The sequence below is a fragment of the Plecotus auritus genome, assembly GCF_963455305.1.
Source record: "Plecotus auritus genome assembly, chromosome: 3".
NCBI lineage: Eukaryota > Metazoa > Chordata > Mammalia > Chiroptera > Vespertilionidae > Plecotus > Plecotus auritus.
The window spans coordinates 173,315,249-173,332,779 of NC_137772.1; the positions used below are offsets into that span (position 1 = coordinate 173,315,249).

Here is a 17,531-nt window from a genome sequence, read left to right on the forward strand (position 1 = left end):
CCATCTCATAACTTTGATATTTTAGACCGGTTCCTTAACCTTTTCCACTTTAGTTTCTCCCTCTATAAAGTGTGTAAAACAATACTACCTATCTCAAAACTTGTTAAAAGTAAACGAAAGCGTGCATCTGAACTCGTTCGCCGCACTGTAAAGTATTACCCAGCGGACGTTAAAGCCGTAACTCCTCCCCACCCCCTAACTACGCACGTTACAAACCCTCAGTCACCACTAATACAGCCTGCCCCCTCCTAAGGAATCATGGGTCGTGAAGTCCTTTGATGGCCACACCCTCGTTTGCTGTCACGGAAGTGAGAACTACGTCTCCCAGAATGCAGTGGTGAGGCCGCCGCCACGACCGCCCTCTTCTCCGCCCTCCTTGAGCAATAGCCTCCTGGGATATGTAGTCCCAGATCCAAGTCGGCTCCCCAGTAAAAGACCGTGGAGGAACTACAAACCCCAGAAGTCCTCGCGCTCATTATTCTCCCTCCCCTCTCGGAGTCGGAGTGCTGTTTTTGTTGTTGGTGAAAGGTAAGGGAACAGCTGATCCGTCTGTGGGGTAAGAAACTTGGCCTAATTTGGGGGGATCTTATGGGGAGTCACCCCACTTTCAGTCCATGAAAGGATAAACTAAGGGGACTGTAGAAAGGGGTTGCAGAAACGTTTGGGTTTTAATATTTTCCGTACGGGAGAAGCCAGCCCCACTGTTGTGGGAGTTCTTGGTCTCAAGGGGGGCCCTGATCAAAGGGATACCGCCCCTCACTGTTCTCACCTTCCTCTCTGTCCTTCTCAAAAAAAGCTTGATACGCTTAAGGGAGTTGGGAAGAGACTGAACTATTTGCTCATTCTTCCCCATGCAAGACTTGGCCCTCACAACCTTCCCTTTCCCCTTACCACCCCCATACCCCTCGCCAATCCAAAGGCCTTTACTACGTTTGACTCGCTGCGGGGCGCGCGGGGGGCGCGGGGGGGAAACCTTCCAAGGTGTAGAATATCAAGGAACTCTAGAGCCTTACAGAGTGGGATGATGGTATCCCACCATGCGAACACTTCAGTTTGACTACACACGTACAGAGCTCTCTTTCAGGCCTGGGGAATGTTTCCAAATCTTGAGGATTTTATTTGTGGCAAGTATTTGAGATTCCCCAGGCTTAGATCTTTGGGATAATATATGCCCCCTTAGGAAACCAGAGAATTGTATTTGAAGAAAACATAGACTAGTTTTTTTGTTTGTTTTATTTTTATTGATTTCAGAGAGGAAAGGAGAGGGAGAGAGAGAGAAACATCAATAAGGAGAGAGAATAATTGATTGGCTGCCTCCTGCACACCCCTTACTGGGGATCGAGCAGTAACCTGGGCACATGCCCTTGACTGGAATCGAACCTTGGGACCCTCCGGTCTGCAGGCCAACACTCTATCCACTGAACCAAACTGGCTAGGGCTGAACTAGTTTTAACTAGGGATTTTTAAGAGAGATGAAAATCTAAAGAAACCTATTTTCCTCAATTCAATTAAAAAGTTGCTCTTTTTTGTACTGCTGGCCCACCTTTCCTTCTCTGCTGAGTGTCTCTCTTCTTTTAAAGTTCCTACCCCCCCCCCCCCGCCTTACTTCAGCCTGGTGTGGGGTTGTGATGTTTGGGGGTGTGCACATGACTAGTGGCTATGGCTGATTGGAGGACATGAGGAGGGCCATCTCACAGCCCTAGGCTGAGGAGTTCTCTTGATTGTTATTGTTCCTCTCCCCACCTAACTTGGAACGCCTCTTCCTCTCACTTTCATCCTATAGTGTGCTTCCAACTATCAATCCAAGCAGATGGAGGAATGGAGGAATTCAACACTTAGAATTGAGGCTAGGGGAGCAGAGAGAAAATAGGGAGGGATATACCAGAACTGGGTTACATGTAGTCAAACCAGTAGGTTTGCCTGAAGAGAAGAATGTTAAGTTTTTTTTGTACTATCTCTTCCTTTTCTCAACATTATATATAAATTTCCCCTTCTTGGGGCTTACTTCCCACCTTCCAGTCTGTCCCCTGCCCAGGGGTGGGGCTTTCCTGGCTCTAGGCCCCCACATTCCATCTCCCCACACCACCACGTTCCTGCTGAGTGTTTCACTCCACCCTTATAGCAGCCGCCTCCAGAATTCTTGACTTCCTGAAATAATGAAGTTGAGGACAGAACCTGTCTTTCCTTATATCCTCCCTTTCCCTTTGTCTCTTAGATGAGAGTGGAAGCTGTTTTGTTTGATTATTTTTTGTTGTTGTTGTTGTTTTGTGTTTTTTTTTTCTACACCCCCCTATTTGTTTGTTTTTAATTCATGGGATTAGACAGCTCAGAGAAGGGGAGAGAATGAGAGCTCATGGGCCTGAGGATTGGGCTATCCCTCCACCCTCAGCCATATTTTAGCTCTGGAGATGCAGTCATTACTTTCAGAGATTTCTTGCTATTTCCAGGTGTCGTAGTCATTCCTGCGCAGTTGGGTCAACAAGCTCAGGCGTACACAAGGAGACCTGCTCAGAATGAGGGGGCTTCACACCTCAGTTGGATTTTTAACTCAGGAGCCAGAAGATGTGGGGGATGGGATGCAGACATGGAGGCTGAAGAATTTGAAATCCTCAAAGATGTTAAAAGATGGAAAAGGAGGCACTGATGAGGGCAGAATCTAGGATACTGAGACTTGATCAATGGGGCAGTGAAAAGCAAGCAGAAATTAACTCTAGGAAGAGTTTATGACTTAGAATGGGAGTAGTGTGAGACAGGACCAGGATTGACATGGAAGGCCAGACATAGGTCCTGCAGACTAAGAGTGACATCTCTAAAAGGGTCCTATAACCCTCAGGGACTAGATACTAAATATGACTTCACATCCAGGTATAGTGGCAAGGGCTGTTTGTAGGGGTGGATGGAGGTGAAGGGGGAAAAATGAAGTGGAGAGACTTTAGGATATTAACTCTTTGTTTCATAGGAGGGCACATATCTCAAGGGAAGGATGGAAGAATCATCAATAAGCCGAGTACCATCTCGGGGAGGAGTCAGCTTTCTGAATGTGGCCCGGACTTACATCCCCAATACTAAGGTGGAATGTCACTACACCCTTCCCCCAGGCACCGTGCCAAGTGCCAGTGACTGGATTGGCATCTTCAAGGTATACCTGGAACCCCTTTCGGCTCAAGTTTATGGGCCATGGGTTGGTTGGAATAGGAAGAATGACTAGGCTCTTGGATTCTCAATCTCAAGTTGATAGAGAAGAAGGAAAAAAGATGGCACAGATGACAGAGAGTTATCTATATAAGCAAAGCTCATCTCCCCATCTTAGCTTTGCTCTCTTTTGACACATTATTGTCCCCCCACTTTTCCTGTCTTTCATCATCCTTGCCACTGTAACACAATCCTATTCTCCCATTCAATCCCTCGGCCCTTTCTACCATCTGTAGCTGGTAGTCCCATCACCATAGCCCTCTCTCACCTTGGACTTTCACAGGTGGAGGCTGCCTGTGTTCGGGATTACCACACATTTGTGTGGTCTTCGGTACCTGAAAGTGCAACTGATGGTTCCCCCGTCCATGCCAGTGTCCAGTTCCAAGGTACAAGGGAAGATAGAGAACTGGGAGGGAGGAGTCAAGGGGGATAGAGGTTTGGAAAACGGAAGTGGGCTCAGAAACACAAAAGCTAAGCACAGAGAACAAGGAAAAATAAGCTAAAAAAAAAATAAAGTAATATCCAACAGGCTCCGCAGACATGGGGTTATCATAGAATCAAGGACTTAGAGGTGGAAGGAGCTGTACAGTGCAACTAATTCCACCTCCTACCGAAAGAAGGGGGAAATAGCAGGTAAGGAAGAGTGAAAAGTGGTGCCATATATTGAGAAGAAGGTGGTCATTAGATTCTAAAAGACCTGGGTTCAAATCTCAGCTCTAATACTTATAAGCTGTTTGACACTGGGAAAATTACTTAACCTCTATGTGTCTATTATCTTAACATTAAAATGAGATGCCTGGTTTATAGGGCTAATAAAAGGATTTTAAATGATATAGGGAAAACTGTTAACACTGTTCCTGGTACATGGTGGGCACTCAATAAATATTATTATTATTATTATTATCATTATTATTATTATTATTACTATTATTGAGGAAGATAGATTTGGGAGAGGAAGGAAAGGACTAGGCAGAAAAGAGCAAAAAGAGTATCCCAGGGAACAGAAATAGTCTATGGGAGGTGGAGAGGAGAGAAAACAGAATATGGAACAGGAAGCAAGGGACCAAAGCCAAAGAGTGGATGATAAAATATACCAAGGGGACCTGCTGAGCACTGGAGGGCCTGGGATCATACTGCGGTCCTGGGTCCATTCTTTTTCCCACAGCCAGCTACCTGCCCAAACCAGGAGCCCAGCTTTACCAGTTTCGATATGTGAATCGCCAGGGCCGGGTGTGTGGGCAGAGCCCCCCTTTCCAGTTTCGAGAGCCAAGGCCCATGGATGAACTGGTGACTCTTGAGGAGACTGATGGCGGCTCTGACATCCTGCTGGTTGTCCCCAAGGCAACTGTGCTGCAGGTGAGAACAGAGCAACAGCTGCTCCTGGGCAGGGGAGTGGGAGGACAGCATTGCAAGGGGGCCCTTCCCACTGGACCCTCCCCTCGGCTGTAGCTTCAACTGGAGACCTCACTGGGAGTTATACTAAGTCTTGCCTCCAAGAAAGTCTCAATCTAACATAGACATGAACACATAGGGCAGGAAAGCAAGCCACCCACAAACCAATGTTACTCAAGATTCCATAAGAACTTTTTGAGCATTTCTTCTCCAAGTGCTACATCCTGCCCTAGGCCCTAGAAGATACAAAGGGTAGAGGGAGGCCACTCCATTGAAGGAACCACCAGAGGAAGGGGAGGATGAAACCCACTTCCAGGACAGGTGAGGAGAGAGAACAGATAGATAGAGCCCAGGCCTGCGCTGTCCTGGACTGGAGGTGCTACCCTCATGTGGCTCTTGACACTTGGAATGTAACTGGTCCAAATCGAGAAGTACTGTGTGGGTAAAATACTTACTAGATTTTGAAGACCTAGTATTTAAAAAAAGTGTGAAGATCTCCATAATTTTTTATATTGATTATATGTTGAAATAATAGTTTTGATAGACTGAGTTAGATAAAATATTATTAAAATTAATATAATCTGTTTCTTATTAGTACTTTATTTTTAAGTGTCTACTATAAAATTTTAAATTATATATGTGTTTTGTATTATTTTTCTATTGAACCAAATAGAGAAGAATTAGGGAGTAGAGACAGATGTTAGCAAGGAAGACTTCCTGAAGAAAGGTGAGGACCAGTGCTAGGTGGGGAGGAAGTACACACCCCAGGCAAGAGGACGGGCCTGAGGAAGGTCAGAAGAGGAGAATGAGTAGCTTGTCTTTGATTTAGATAAACTCCAGCCCTCTAGAACCCTCTAAACACGTGTAATCAACACAAGAATAGGAAGAAGATGTTTATATCTTACATTAGTCAGAGATATGTAAGCTCCTACACTGTCTTCTATTTTTATATTCATCATTCTCATTACAATTATCTTGCAACAACCTAGGCTAAGGGATCACTTTACAGATGACACAGAGATTAAGAGAAGTTAGGTCACTTGTTCAGAGTCACATAGCTCATAAAAATTGTGTTGGAAATTTAAACCTAGTGTCTGACTCCAGAACCAATAGGTTAAAATTAGGGGAGCCATCTGTCCTGTCTATGTGAATTGAGAAAGATTTCTACCAGATTTCTGCAATTGCTGAGCCAAGGAGGGGCCAGCCCTTGAGTGGGAAGAAGTAAAAGAGAAAAAAAACACAAACAAAAAAAAGAAGTAAAAGAGGAGTGGGGTCCTAGTTGGTGTGGCTCGGTTGGTCGAGCATCATCCTGTGCACCGAAAGGTTGCCAGTTCTTTTCCCAGTCAAGGCACATACCTAGGTTGGGGGTTCAGTCTGGGTTGGGGCACGTATGGGATGCAACTGATTAATGTTTCTCTCTCACATCGATGTTTTTCTTTCTCTTTCTCTCTCTCCTTTCCCTCCTCTCTCTCTAAAATCAATAAAAACATTTTTTTAAAGAGGAATGGGCAGTTAAGAGTGCCAGGAGCTGGTGGGTGGTGGGCAGACTTCAGTAGCACACAACTCACCTCTTTGTATCCTATGCTGATGTATCTTCCCAATCCTGAAATGAATCTGCAGAGTGATGGGATGGGACCTTGGAATGGGTGCTGCACAAGCACACCCTCTTCTCCTCCTGCACCCTGTAGAACCAGCTGGATGAGAGCCAGCAAGAGAGGAATGACCTGATGCAGCTGAAGCTGCAGCTGGAGGGGCAGGTCACGGAGCTGAGGAGCCGAGTACAGGAGCTGGAGACGGCTCTGGCAACTGCCAGGCAGGAGCATGCGGAACTGAAAGAGCAGTACAAGGTAGGATTTGGGGGGGGGGGGGGGAGGGCGGGACAGGGCTGGCTGCTCACCTGAGATCCAAAATATTAACCCAGTGAAGAGGGTAAAGGGGAGATTTTAGTGGGCTTTTACGATGATTCTGACATCAAAGAAATAGGCTTAAGGTGTAACAAGTAGGATTAAATTTGATATGACAGGAGACATGTCCCAGATTTGTAAAAGACTTAGTTCTCTGAACACAGGAATGCTGAGGTAGGGTTGGGGTAGATGTGTCTGCTGATAAGGGAATTTTTCCTTATAATGTCTTTTTCAAGGAAGGTTACTGGGTGAGGGGGTTGAAACAAACTCTGGTATGCTCCTTCTAAGCCTTTGCTCTATTCTTTTAAATGAATCTCAACTTTTCTCTTCTGGGGGAACCTTAATTCCAGGGGCTTTCCCGGTCCCACGGGGAACTCACAGAAGAGAGGGACATCTTGAGCCGGCAACAAGGAGATCATGTGGCACACATCCTGGAACTGGAAGATGACATCCAGACCATCAGTGAGAAAGTGCTGACAAAGGAGGTGGAGCTGGACAGGTGAGGGGACCTCCTGTACCCCATTACATTTCCTGTGACCCTGGAACTCCAGCTTCCTGTTTCAGGCATGCAAACTGCTCTTTCTCAGGTGGTTTCTCTTTCCTTTCTCAACTTCTCTTAGGGTATTTCATTGACTGAGGATATCTTTTTCTGCCTTGCTCTCTTCCATCTTTCCTAACTTACTCTGTATTTCTCACCTTCAGAATTAATTGTAGTTACCATTTATTGTGTAGCAAAGGCTAAGCAGGAGCTAGGAGTAGAGGATTTGAAAAAAGAGAAATGGATAGAACAGTCAACACAAGATAAGAGAGGATGGATTTAGGATCCTACCACAGCAAAGAATAAGATTAGACTTTGTTCTCACTATTAGGAAATGATAGAACTGGTGATCCATGAATGTTATAGAATCTCTGCCCTGAAAAATGAAATAAATCATAGATTTTTAGCATTGGGAGTAATGTAAGGTATTCAAGACGATATGTAAGAGAAGATCACTACCTCAGGAGGCAGCCTCTTTACTATGGGACAGCTGTCCTTTTTGTACCTCTTGTGTTGATTCAAGCTCTCCCATTCTGTAACTTTCACACTGGTCCTGCTTTAGACTTCTGGAGCCACATAGAATAAATTTCTTTCTTCTGGCAGACAACTATTATTTCTATCAAGTAACACAAATACTGACCACCTTCCCTTGCCTGTTCTTTAAGCGAAATACTCTAATTCTTTTTTCCGCTGAATGACGTAGGTTTCTTTCACTCAGTATTGGTAGATTAGATATTTTTTCAAACACTTTAAAGGAAAGAGGCATTTTGTCCAAGGCCCAGAGTAAAAAGTGAGTTGATCCCTGAGGCTTCTTCAGTTCAGGATGTTAGTCTTGCCCTAGGGAGATACTAAATGTCTAGATTCTAAATCATGGAATAGAAAAGCAGGGATCAGACTGAGCATCTGGAAAAAATTAGGGACTGTCTAGACCAGGGGTCAGCAAACAGTGGCCCATGTGCCAAATCTCACATGCCACCTGTTTTTGTACAACCCACAACGTAAAAATGGTTTTGAGAGTTTTTAATGGTTGAAATATTTTTGACATGTGAAAAATATGTGAAATTAAAATTTCAGTGTTTATGCCCTGGCTGGGTAGCTTAGTTGATTAGAGCGTCATCCTGACATGCCAAGGTTGCAGGTTCGATCCCCTGTCAGGGCATATCCAAGAATCAATCATTGGATACTTGGATAAATGGAACAATAAATTGATGTTTCTCTCTCTCTCTCTCTCTCTCTCTCTCTCTCTCTCTCTCTCTCTCTGTCTCTCTCCCTCTCCCTCTCCCTCTCCCTCTCCCTCTCCCTCTCCCTCTCCCTCTCCCTCTCCCTCTCCCTCCCCCTTCTGTCTCTCCTTCCCTCCCTCCCTCTCTCTCTCTCTCAAATCAATAAATTAAAAATTTTTAAATTCTCAGTGTCTATATAGTTTTATTGGAACAGCCATGCTCACTTATTTACTTATTATCTATGGCTTATTCCTCACTACAGTGACATGGTTGAATGGTTGCCATGGAAACCACATGGCCTACAAAGCCGAAAATACTTACTGTTGGGCCTTTTACAGAAAAGTCTGCCAACTTCTCACCTAGACCAAAAGTTTATAATCAACAATGACTGTCGCTTATCTAGAAAAGACTGGATTCTGATCTCTTGACTGAGTGAAAACAATGAGGGAACCATCGACAGGACATTCCTTAAATTGATATATAAAGAGAAAAGAAAAACTTTATTTCTACATTGTGCTTTAGAATCAGGAGTCTTGGGTACTTTGAGCTTAGAACTTAGTTTGGGAATTTGAGCATCCCAGAGAGAAGTAGGGGTCTGGGCCCAGAGGAGCACCAGTAGGAGAGCTCCAGACAGAAGTTCAAGTCCTTCATTCCTTCTCTGGTGACCAGTTGGTTATCTGACATTCTTTCCCCCACTCACAGGGTTAGAGACACAGTGAAGGCCCTGACTCGGGAACAAGAGAAGCTCCTTGGGCAACTAAAGGAAGTACAAGCAGACAAGGAGCAAAGCGAGGTAAGAGCTCAGGGTTGGTTTGCTTTCTCAATTGTTCATCCGTGTTTATTGAGTTCTTTCTGAGTGCTGGGCACCAAGGGCAATAAAAATGTAGAGAAACATTGTGTACACTCTCCTGGGGAACATAAGTCATACACATAAGTCAGGATCAGTCAAAGGGGAATATAGGAAGTCAATGGGGAAGTGTAATAAAGTGAGATGATGCTCCACAGAGATGAATGGGAGCACATTTTGTTAGGGACATTAGAAAGGACTTTTAAAAGGGGGACATAAACTAGTTTAGTATTTCTAAACTTTTTTAGCAGCAGAACCTTTTCTCCTCTATCAATGAAGTTTTACATCTTAAGTGGAACCTCACTGAATAACAGCAGTATTTCATTACTGTAAGTTTATTTTTATAAATTTAAATGTATAACATTTACATATACTGAGTGGCCAGATTATTATGATCTCTGAACACATAATAATCTGGCCACTCAGTGTATATCCTATATAATAAAAGGCTAATATGCAAATTGTCCCCTCGACCAGGAGTTCGACCAGCAGGCAGGCCGGCCAACCGCCCATGTCCCCTCCCCCTGGCCAGGCTGGCCGGACCCCACCCATGCACAAATTCATGCACCGGGCCTCTAATATATATACATACACACACACTGAGTGGCCAGATTATTATGCTTTCAGAGATCATAATAATCTGGCCACTCAGTGTATAAGATAGTAAAAGCAATTAAGTAATTTTGATGGATACCAAACTTTGAAATTGGAGGTTATGGATGACTATTCTGTCAGCCTCAGTGGCTAGTTATAGTATTTTGTTATACATTAGTTATACAATATTGAGAACACCTTGAGTTACACACAAGTAGGTGCAAATTGATAACAGTTTTTAAACTGTCCACCTTGCAATCTCATTTTGCTCTTCACTTCAATAGAAAATACAATAGAAACTTTATTCTAAGATTTACATAAAAATTAATTAACCTGGCCCTAACCTGTTTGGCTCAGTGGATAGAGCATCGGCCTGCAGACTGAAGGGTCCCAGGTTCGATTCTGGTTAAGGGCACATGCCCAGGTTGTGGGCTCGATCCCCAGTAGGGGGTATGCAGGAGGCAGCTGATCAATGATTCTCTCTCATTGATGTTTCTATCTCTCTCTCCCTCTCCCTTCCTCTCTGAAGTCAATAAAAATATTTTTAAAAAAGAATTTAATTAATCTCAAAGTACATGTCAGTGGATTGGTGATCTCCAATGTGTTAACTTGTGAGTTTGTGCGTTTTTTCACATAATTTTTAATATTTTTAAATATTTGAAGTTTAAATTAAATATTTTCAGAACCTCTAAATGACTTCCTCAGAATCCTAGGCTTCTGTAGAAGGTTGTTTAAAAACCATTTGCTCGGCAGTGATGAAAAGGTAGAATTTGAGTAGACAGAGATAAAGGGAGGCCATTCTAGAAACAGAGGAAAACATGAGCAAAGGTTTAGAGTCAGAACACTCAGGGCAGTTGAATATGTGGGTGACGAGTTTGAGATAAGCCCTGGTCAGATTGTAGACGATCTTGAGTTTAATCTTTTCTGTAAGCAGTGAGAGGCATCGATGATTTTCAAGTAGGTGACATGTACTCAAAGATTAAACTGATTGCCTTGTGGAAAACGAGCTAGTTGTGAGGTTTTTCAGTAATCCAAGCAATACATGACCAGAACCTGAGCTAACATGTTGTGGCGATAGTAGAAGAGAAAATGCATGTGAACAAGATGGAGAATGGAGAAGCAATGGGCTTTTCTATGGGCTGCTAGGGAGAGAACAGATCCAAGCGTAGCACCAGGGTGTCCAGCTTAAGTGACTTGGGAATTAGTTTGAACCATGGACAGAAATAAGAAAGGAAAGTCCTATGGTAGAATATGCTGAGTTTGTAGGACAGCTACAAACTATTCTATGGTAGAATATGCTGAGTTTGGAGGACAGCTAGACTGAGTTTTTATTTAAAAGAAAAAGTGGAGAAGCAGAAATGGGACATGGGCTACCTAGTTATGTAAGACCCTAAGCTGTGACGCTGGATACCTCACTTTGGGAGCTGGAGACTGAATGTTCAGGATTGAGTCGCTTTGAGCTGAGAACCCAAGAAGGGGTGGTGAAAGCTGAATGACTGAGTTTGTGTTAAATCTGAGAAATGGAACCTTGACCTCTCAGCACAGTGGTTCACCTCCCTGGCCACCGCTTTCCTTACCTGTTCTTCACCTCCATCAGGCTGAGCTCCAGATGGCACAACAGGAGAATCATCGCTTGAATTTGGAGCTGCAGGAGGCCAAGGGCCGGCAGGAGGAGCAGGGTGCGCAGACCCAGCGACTGAAAGACAAGTTGGTTCAGATGAAGGACACCCTAAGCCAGGCCCAGCAGCGGGTGGTGAGTGAAGCCTCTAGGCAACAAGAAGTAGAAACAGCTGCAAGGACTCACTACAAAGTCTGGGGAAGGATATGACTAAAAACTAAACAACTCAATCCTGAGTCCTAATGCAGTAGGGGGAGGAGGTAGCCTAGTTAATATCTTCCTGGTTCACAATGACTTACTAGGAGCCCTGATCTCCATCTCTTCCTTTCTTCTGAGGCTGAGCTGGAGCCCCTGAAGGAGCAGCTTCGAGGGGCCCAGGAGCTTGCAGCCTCAAGCCAGCAGAAAGCCACCCTTCTTGGGGAGGAGTTGGCCAGCGCAGCGGGAGCCAGGGACCGCACCATGGCCGAACTACACAGCAGCCGCCTGGAAGTGGCTGGAGTCAACGGCAGGCTGGCTGAGCTCAGTCTGCATTTGAAGGAGGAAAAAAGCCAGTGGAGCAAGGAGCGGGCAGGGATGTTGCAGAGTGTGGAGGTAGAGGGATGGAGGAACCTGGCACGCTCATAGCCATCACCCCCACCTCTGTGTGGTCAGATCTCCTAGAAGAACAGAAAGAGGGCAATGGGAACCTCAGAAGACTTAGGTGGGGAGGGGCCGTGAGGGAGGAACACTTCGTTGTCCAGGTGTGACTCATCCCTAAATAGAGTGTCCCAACCCTGATCTCTGTAGCATTGTCCTTGGTTACCATCTTGATTCAGAAACATGTACCATTCTAGGCACCAGACCCTTGCCCTAATGCCCATTACTGATCAGCAAGGTCCCTTGCTTTCAGGTCCCTTCCTTCATTCATGGTTTTGAGGGAGTGGGGGAGACAAGAAGGGGAAATCGCTCCAAAAGTAGAGGAAGGTCACAGTGAGGGATGTTGCCATTGCCAGTGGCATCCCTTTTCCTTCATTTTCCCATTTTCCTTTCTGGCCATCTCCTAGGCGGAGAAGGACAAGATCCTGAAGCTGAGTGCAGAGATACTTCGGCTGGAAAAGGCAGTTCAGGAGGAGAGGACCCAGAATCAAGTGCTCAAGACTGAACTGGCCCAGGAAAAGGATGCTAGCCTGGTGAGGCGCCAGCCACCCCTGAATCCTGGTCCTATGGCCTCTTGAGGCCAGTGCCCCCTCTCTCTCAAGTGCAAGGGGCTCACTTATATATTGGGCAATTCACTTGCACATCTCCCAGCCTTCATTGGTTTGAAACATGCAGTGTCCCTTTCTGCTCTTAGGGCACACATTTGGGCCTAGTAATGATGACTTAGGAGAATTATGGTTTGCCCCTTCCATGCCCCTGCTATGTCCCTGCACCCAGCCCAAGTCATCCAGGTCCACACTCAAGAAGCAGAGACTGAATTTCCTGTGGCCAAGGAAAGGAGCTCATGGAAAAAGTGTTGGGGCTTCTCCTGTGTGTGTTGGAGCAAGGGAGGAACGAAGGCACAGAGACATGATTCTAGGTTGTTGGGTCCAATCCCAGAGCCCAGGTTTTTTGAGGTACATTTTAGGCTCCTACTCTATTTGGCCATTTCCCTCAGGTGCAGTTGTCAGAGAGCAAGCGGGAGCTGACAGAGCTGCGGTCAGCCTTGCGTGTGCTCCAGAAGGAAAAGGAGCAGTTGCAGGAGGAGAAGCAGGTGAGAACTCCCTGGTGGCCAGAACTGAGGGCTTGAGGACTAGAAACTGTGTCTCTTGGCTTAGGAACCGGTACCTCTAAGAGGAACCTGAGGCTAAAAGTGGACCATTATCAGCTGATTTGGCAGGACGAGATGATTGCTGGGGGAAGGGATGATGCAGGGGGCGAAAGAGGGCCCTTGGGGGGCTGTGAGGATCTACCTTAAGCTTCCCCACCTTTGGTGAAGGTGTCTAATCCTCAGGAGCTTAGAGTTAATCTTGAACGCAGAAGGTTCTTTCTACAGGTCAGCAAGGTTGGCATCTTTCCATCCTCTTGCACCTCTTTCCTCCCCAACACCAGGAACTGCTAGAGTACATGAGAAAGCTGGAGGCCCGCCTTGAGAAGGTGGCTGATGAGAAGTGGAATGAGGATGCTGCTACAGAGGATGAGGAGGCAGTTGCAGGGCTGGGTCTGTACACGACACCCCCAATCTTGTGACACTTCTTCCCGGCTCCACCTTGCCCTGTTGGGGAAAGTTCCATGTGACCCCCCTGGGAGCTGCCTTTGCCCTCTGTATTTTGCCTTTTTCTTCCCAGACTCTGGCCCTTGTCTAATTTAACTGTATCTTTTATCCAAAGGAGTCAGAGCTGATGCAACCCTCTAACAACGTATTCTTCTTTCTCTTCCCATTCCCTCACCTACAGGCTGCCCGGCAGCTCTGACAGACTCAGAGGATGAGTCCCCAGAAGACATGAGGCTCCCACCTTATGGCCTGTGTGAACGTGGAGATCCAGGCTCCTCTCCTGCTGGGCCACGAGAAGCTTCTCCCCTAGTTGTCATTAGCCAGCCAGCTCCCATCGCTCCCCACCTCTCAGGGCCAGCTGAGGACAGTAGCTCTGACTCGGTGAGCAGGGGCAGGGAGGAGGGGGTAGGGCCAAGCTCAAGTGGCCCAGCATCCAGAGCAGGAAGACAACCATGCAGGGCTCTCATTTTTTCTTGGGGAAGAGGAGGCAGGCCCAGCCTCTCTTCAAGGCCATACAATGGACACCACCACAAAACCCAATCCCACTCAATAGCCTTATTACTGCTAGCCCCTGCTCCCCAACTCATTTTCTTCTTTTTTTTTTTTAAATGTATTTTATTGATTTTTTTACAGAGAGGAAGGGAGAGGGATAGAGAGTTAAAAACATCAATGAGAGAGAAACATCGATAAGCCATCTCCTGCACGCCTCCCACTAGGGATGTGCCCAAAACCAAGGTACATGCCCTTGACTGGAATCGAACCTGGGACCCTTCAGTCCACAGGCCGACGCTCTATCCACTGAGCCAAACCAGTTAGGGCTCATTTTCTTCTTATCCACCAGCTCCCTTCAAAACACCTTTCCTGCCCCACTCTTATTGTAGCCCTCCGTTTTCTGTCATGGCCCGGACTGTTCTTCCCTTACCTGCCCAATGTGCTACTCCCCCATCTTGGACACTACCCCAAACACAAGTTATCTCTTTGGTTCCCAGGAGGCTGAAGATGAGAAGTCAGTCCTGATGGCTGCTGTGCAGAATGGGGGTGAAGAGGCCAACCTGCTGCTTCCTGAACTGGGCAATGCCTTTTATGACATGGCCAGGTGAGAGTAAAGATGGGGGGCAGGAGAGAGGTAGGAGAATGCCAGCAGAAAGGATATTCAGGTGAACAGTCCCTGCCCTTCCCCCAACCTCTGTCTTCTTGGCCCTAGCCAAGTAAAGGAGACATAGGTGTGGTTGACACAGAAAATTATTTACCATTCTCCTAAATCCCAGGTGCCTTCGGGTAATCCTTCCCCTCAGCTTATCAACACACATGCACTCAGAGGCCCTGCCTTTAACTGGCTTCTGTTTTCTAGCGCCATCTTTCGTGGAGCCCAAATTGCCCTGCATCCCCCCTACCCTTCCCCAACCACCAGGTAGGTTCCTAGGCTCCATCGGGGGAGGAAGGGAAGTAGGAGACCAAGCCCACAGGGACAAGAACAGAGAGGAGACTGGGATCCAGCATCTATCTGACCACCCCTGAGATGCTCTTTCCTGACTTCCCTGGGGGAGGCTTTGAGTGGTGAAGCCACAGGGGTGGGGGATTTAGGTATCAGATTGCCCCCTCTGCCTTCCTTTCCTTCTGCAGGTCAAGAGGGGAAGGTAGAGGGAAGAGAGATTTTATCACTTAGTCCCCAGCTTTGCCTGGATGTGAGATGGGCTCTGGTGGGGGTATGCTGTCATCCTTCTTAGCTGGAGCAGGAAGATGAAGGACGATGTCAGACTCATTTTCAGCTTCATTAGGCGGCAGATAGAGATGGAGGGAGGAGAGCAAGAGGTTGGGGGCTGGGCTCTGCACTATGGGGACCAGCAAGGACTAAAGAAGGAGGGCACAGGGAACCGGGAAACGCCCTAGCATTGTGGGGAGAAAGATGCTATGGGAGAGGCTCGGAGAGAGAGAACTACCAGGATGCTGTATTAGGAACAAGAGAATCTGGGAACCCAGGTGCATGAGTCCCTCTCCCTGAGGTCTACAAGTCAATAAGGCAACAGAGCACACTGACCCTCTCCTTTCCCTTCTGTCTCTCTTTAGTGGCTTTGCAGTGGGTCCCTTGTCAGAGGCCAGCACTGGGGGCCCTGCCACCCCCCCATGGAAGGAGTGCCCTATTTGTAGGGAGCGCTTCCCAGCTGAGAGTGATAAGGACGCCCTGGAGGACCACATGGATGGACACTTCTTCTTCAGCACCCAGGACCCCTTCACCTTTGAGTGATCTCACCTCTCCCTAGTACAAGCACAAACACACACTTAAACACATACACACACTCACACACAGACACACATTTAGGTCTCATGCCTCTTTTCCAACACAATGGGCTCCATGATATTCTGTTCCCTAAGAACCACTCCCGTGTGCTGTTTTTATTCCAAGCTCTCCAACCTCATCCTCTCCTACCAGCCCTTTTGTCCAGGGAGGGGTCCTTCATGGAAGAATGGCTGAATTTACCCCCTGAAAGCGGTTTTGGAGAAACCAGAATGGAGGAGGCCTCCCCAGGGGGAGTAGAACCTGCCCCTCCTAGCCCTGGTTGCCTCTGTCACTCACCAGCTACTGCAAGCACCACCACCACTGCACACACACACACTCACAGTCTCTGATGCCCCAAAGCCAATCCCTGGGGTACCCTACCCTCTCTTCTTTGGGGTCTATGTTTGTTCCCTTGAGTTTCCTCTGGGGCCTGCATTGAGGCAGCAGCATGGACATCATGACCTCCTCAGGTCTCTCAGTTCTGAACTTCATTGGTTCCTCTTACTGCCCGCCCCCCCCCATTGCCTTCCACACTCCACCCCAGCCTTTTTCCATACCATTAGATGTTAAGTTTGGAGGTTTCTTTTTGTATTTTTGAGGTTTTTCTGTACTCTTATCTTCTGCCCCTCCACGCCAATCCCCCCACCCCCAGTGTCCTCACATGGAAAGAAATAATGCATTGTGCCTTCTGTGAGGGATGGGGGAACAAATAGTCCCAGGTTCTCCCACTTGCCAGCCCTTCCTCCCTCTCCAGGTTCCCCATAGCAGTAGAGCTTTCTTCCCAGTATCCCTCCCCCTACCTGTAGTTTGGACAAATATATTTATATGGTATGTATAACTCTTCTAATAAAATGTGTTCTTATTATAAGGTGTGACTAGAGCAAAGAAGGACCAGACATCTGGCTCTTAGACCTCAGTGGAGGGGTAAGGGAGGGAGGGGACTTCAGGCGGCTTTATCCCATTATGCCTGCTGTGCTGGCCACCAGTAGGAAGAGGAGGAGGGAGGAACCTTTGTCCCAGGTGGAGGTCTGGCTTGGAGAATACTACAGTGCAAGAGGAGCAAACTGTGGGTTGGTATTGGCTTGCTCAGGGTTTAGTCCCGGTGTGGAACTCAGGTATAGGGCCAAAGTGCATGCCTTAGAAGTCAAGAGTCGTTTCCACCACTCAGACCTTCGCCCTCCATAGCAGCCATCACTGTACCTTGGGCCAAAGGACAGGCATTACTACTGTCAAGAGGGAAACCTTTGAGTATCCACTTTATAAAAAATGCCCTAAACCCCATACCCCTAAAGACTATTTGATAATCTTCCCATCTCTACCTCCCTCTCTTCCTCTGTTGCCATCCTCACACATCTGTGTGCGCACTCTGACTCCACAGTCATGAAAACACATTCATCCACTCTAACCAGCTTCACAGGCTAGACAGAGACAGCATCATAAAGCATTTATTAAGGACCTGCAAGCTCATCAAGGCTCTCAGGAATGCCCAGTACAAGCCATGCCTATAGCCCCTTTGTTCACTATCGCTGCCTTATCCACCCTTCATTCCCTTTAGGGCCCCTGGGAGGGCCACTGCCACCCCACCATTTCTTCTATCCACCTGAAACCCTCCTATCCACCCCCCTTCCAACCCCACCTGAATGACATCTTACATCCTTCCTTCTTCCCTCACATCGCTGTCTCCTAGCAACCCCATTTCATTCCCTGAATCCCTTCCA

At 46.9% G+C, this 17,531-nt stretch overlaps 1 protein-coding gene across 2 annotated transcripts; it reads left to right on the forward strand.

Annotated features, from left to right (window-relative positions):
- Positions 1-493: 493 nt before the first annotated feature.
- CALCOCO1 (calcium binding and coiled-coil domain 1) lies at positions 494-16,695 on the forward strand. Of its 2 annotated transcripts, none has more exons than XM_080658972.1 (15): positions 494-528; positions 2,960-3,139; positions 3,476-3,578; positions 4,358-4,548; positions 6,273-6,431; positions 6,839-6,987; positions 8,949-9,039; positions 11,285-11,440; positions 11,642-11,896; positions 12,349-12,474; positions 12,939-13,034; positions 13,373-13,481; positions 13,717-13,916; positions 14,525-14,631; positions 15,603-16,695. In XM_080658972.1, exons 2-15 carry the CDS (start codon positions 2,984-2,986, stop codon positions 15,778-15,780), a joined length of 2,076 nt encoding a protein of 691 aa, XP_080515098.1. In that variant the 5' UTR covers positions 494-528; positions 2,960-2,983; the 3' UTR covers positions 15,781-16,695. The 2 variants fall into 2 exon arrangements, with proteins under 2 accessions (XP_080515098.1, XP_080515099.1); XM_080658973.1 differs by having other exon boundaries at positions 495-556.
- The last annotated feature ends 836 nt before the right edge of the window (positions 16,696-17,531 follow it).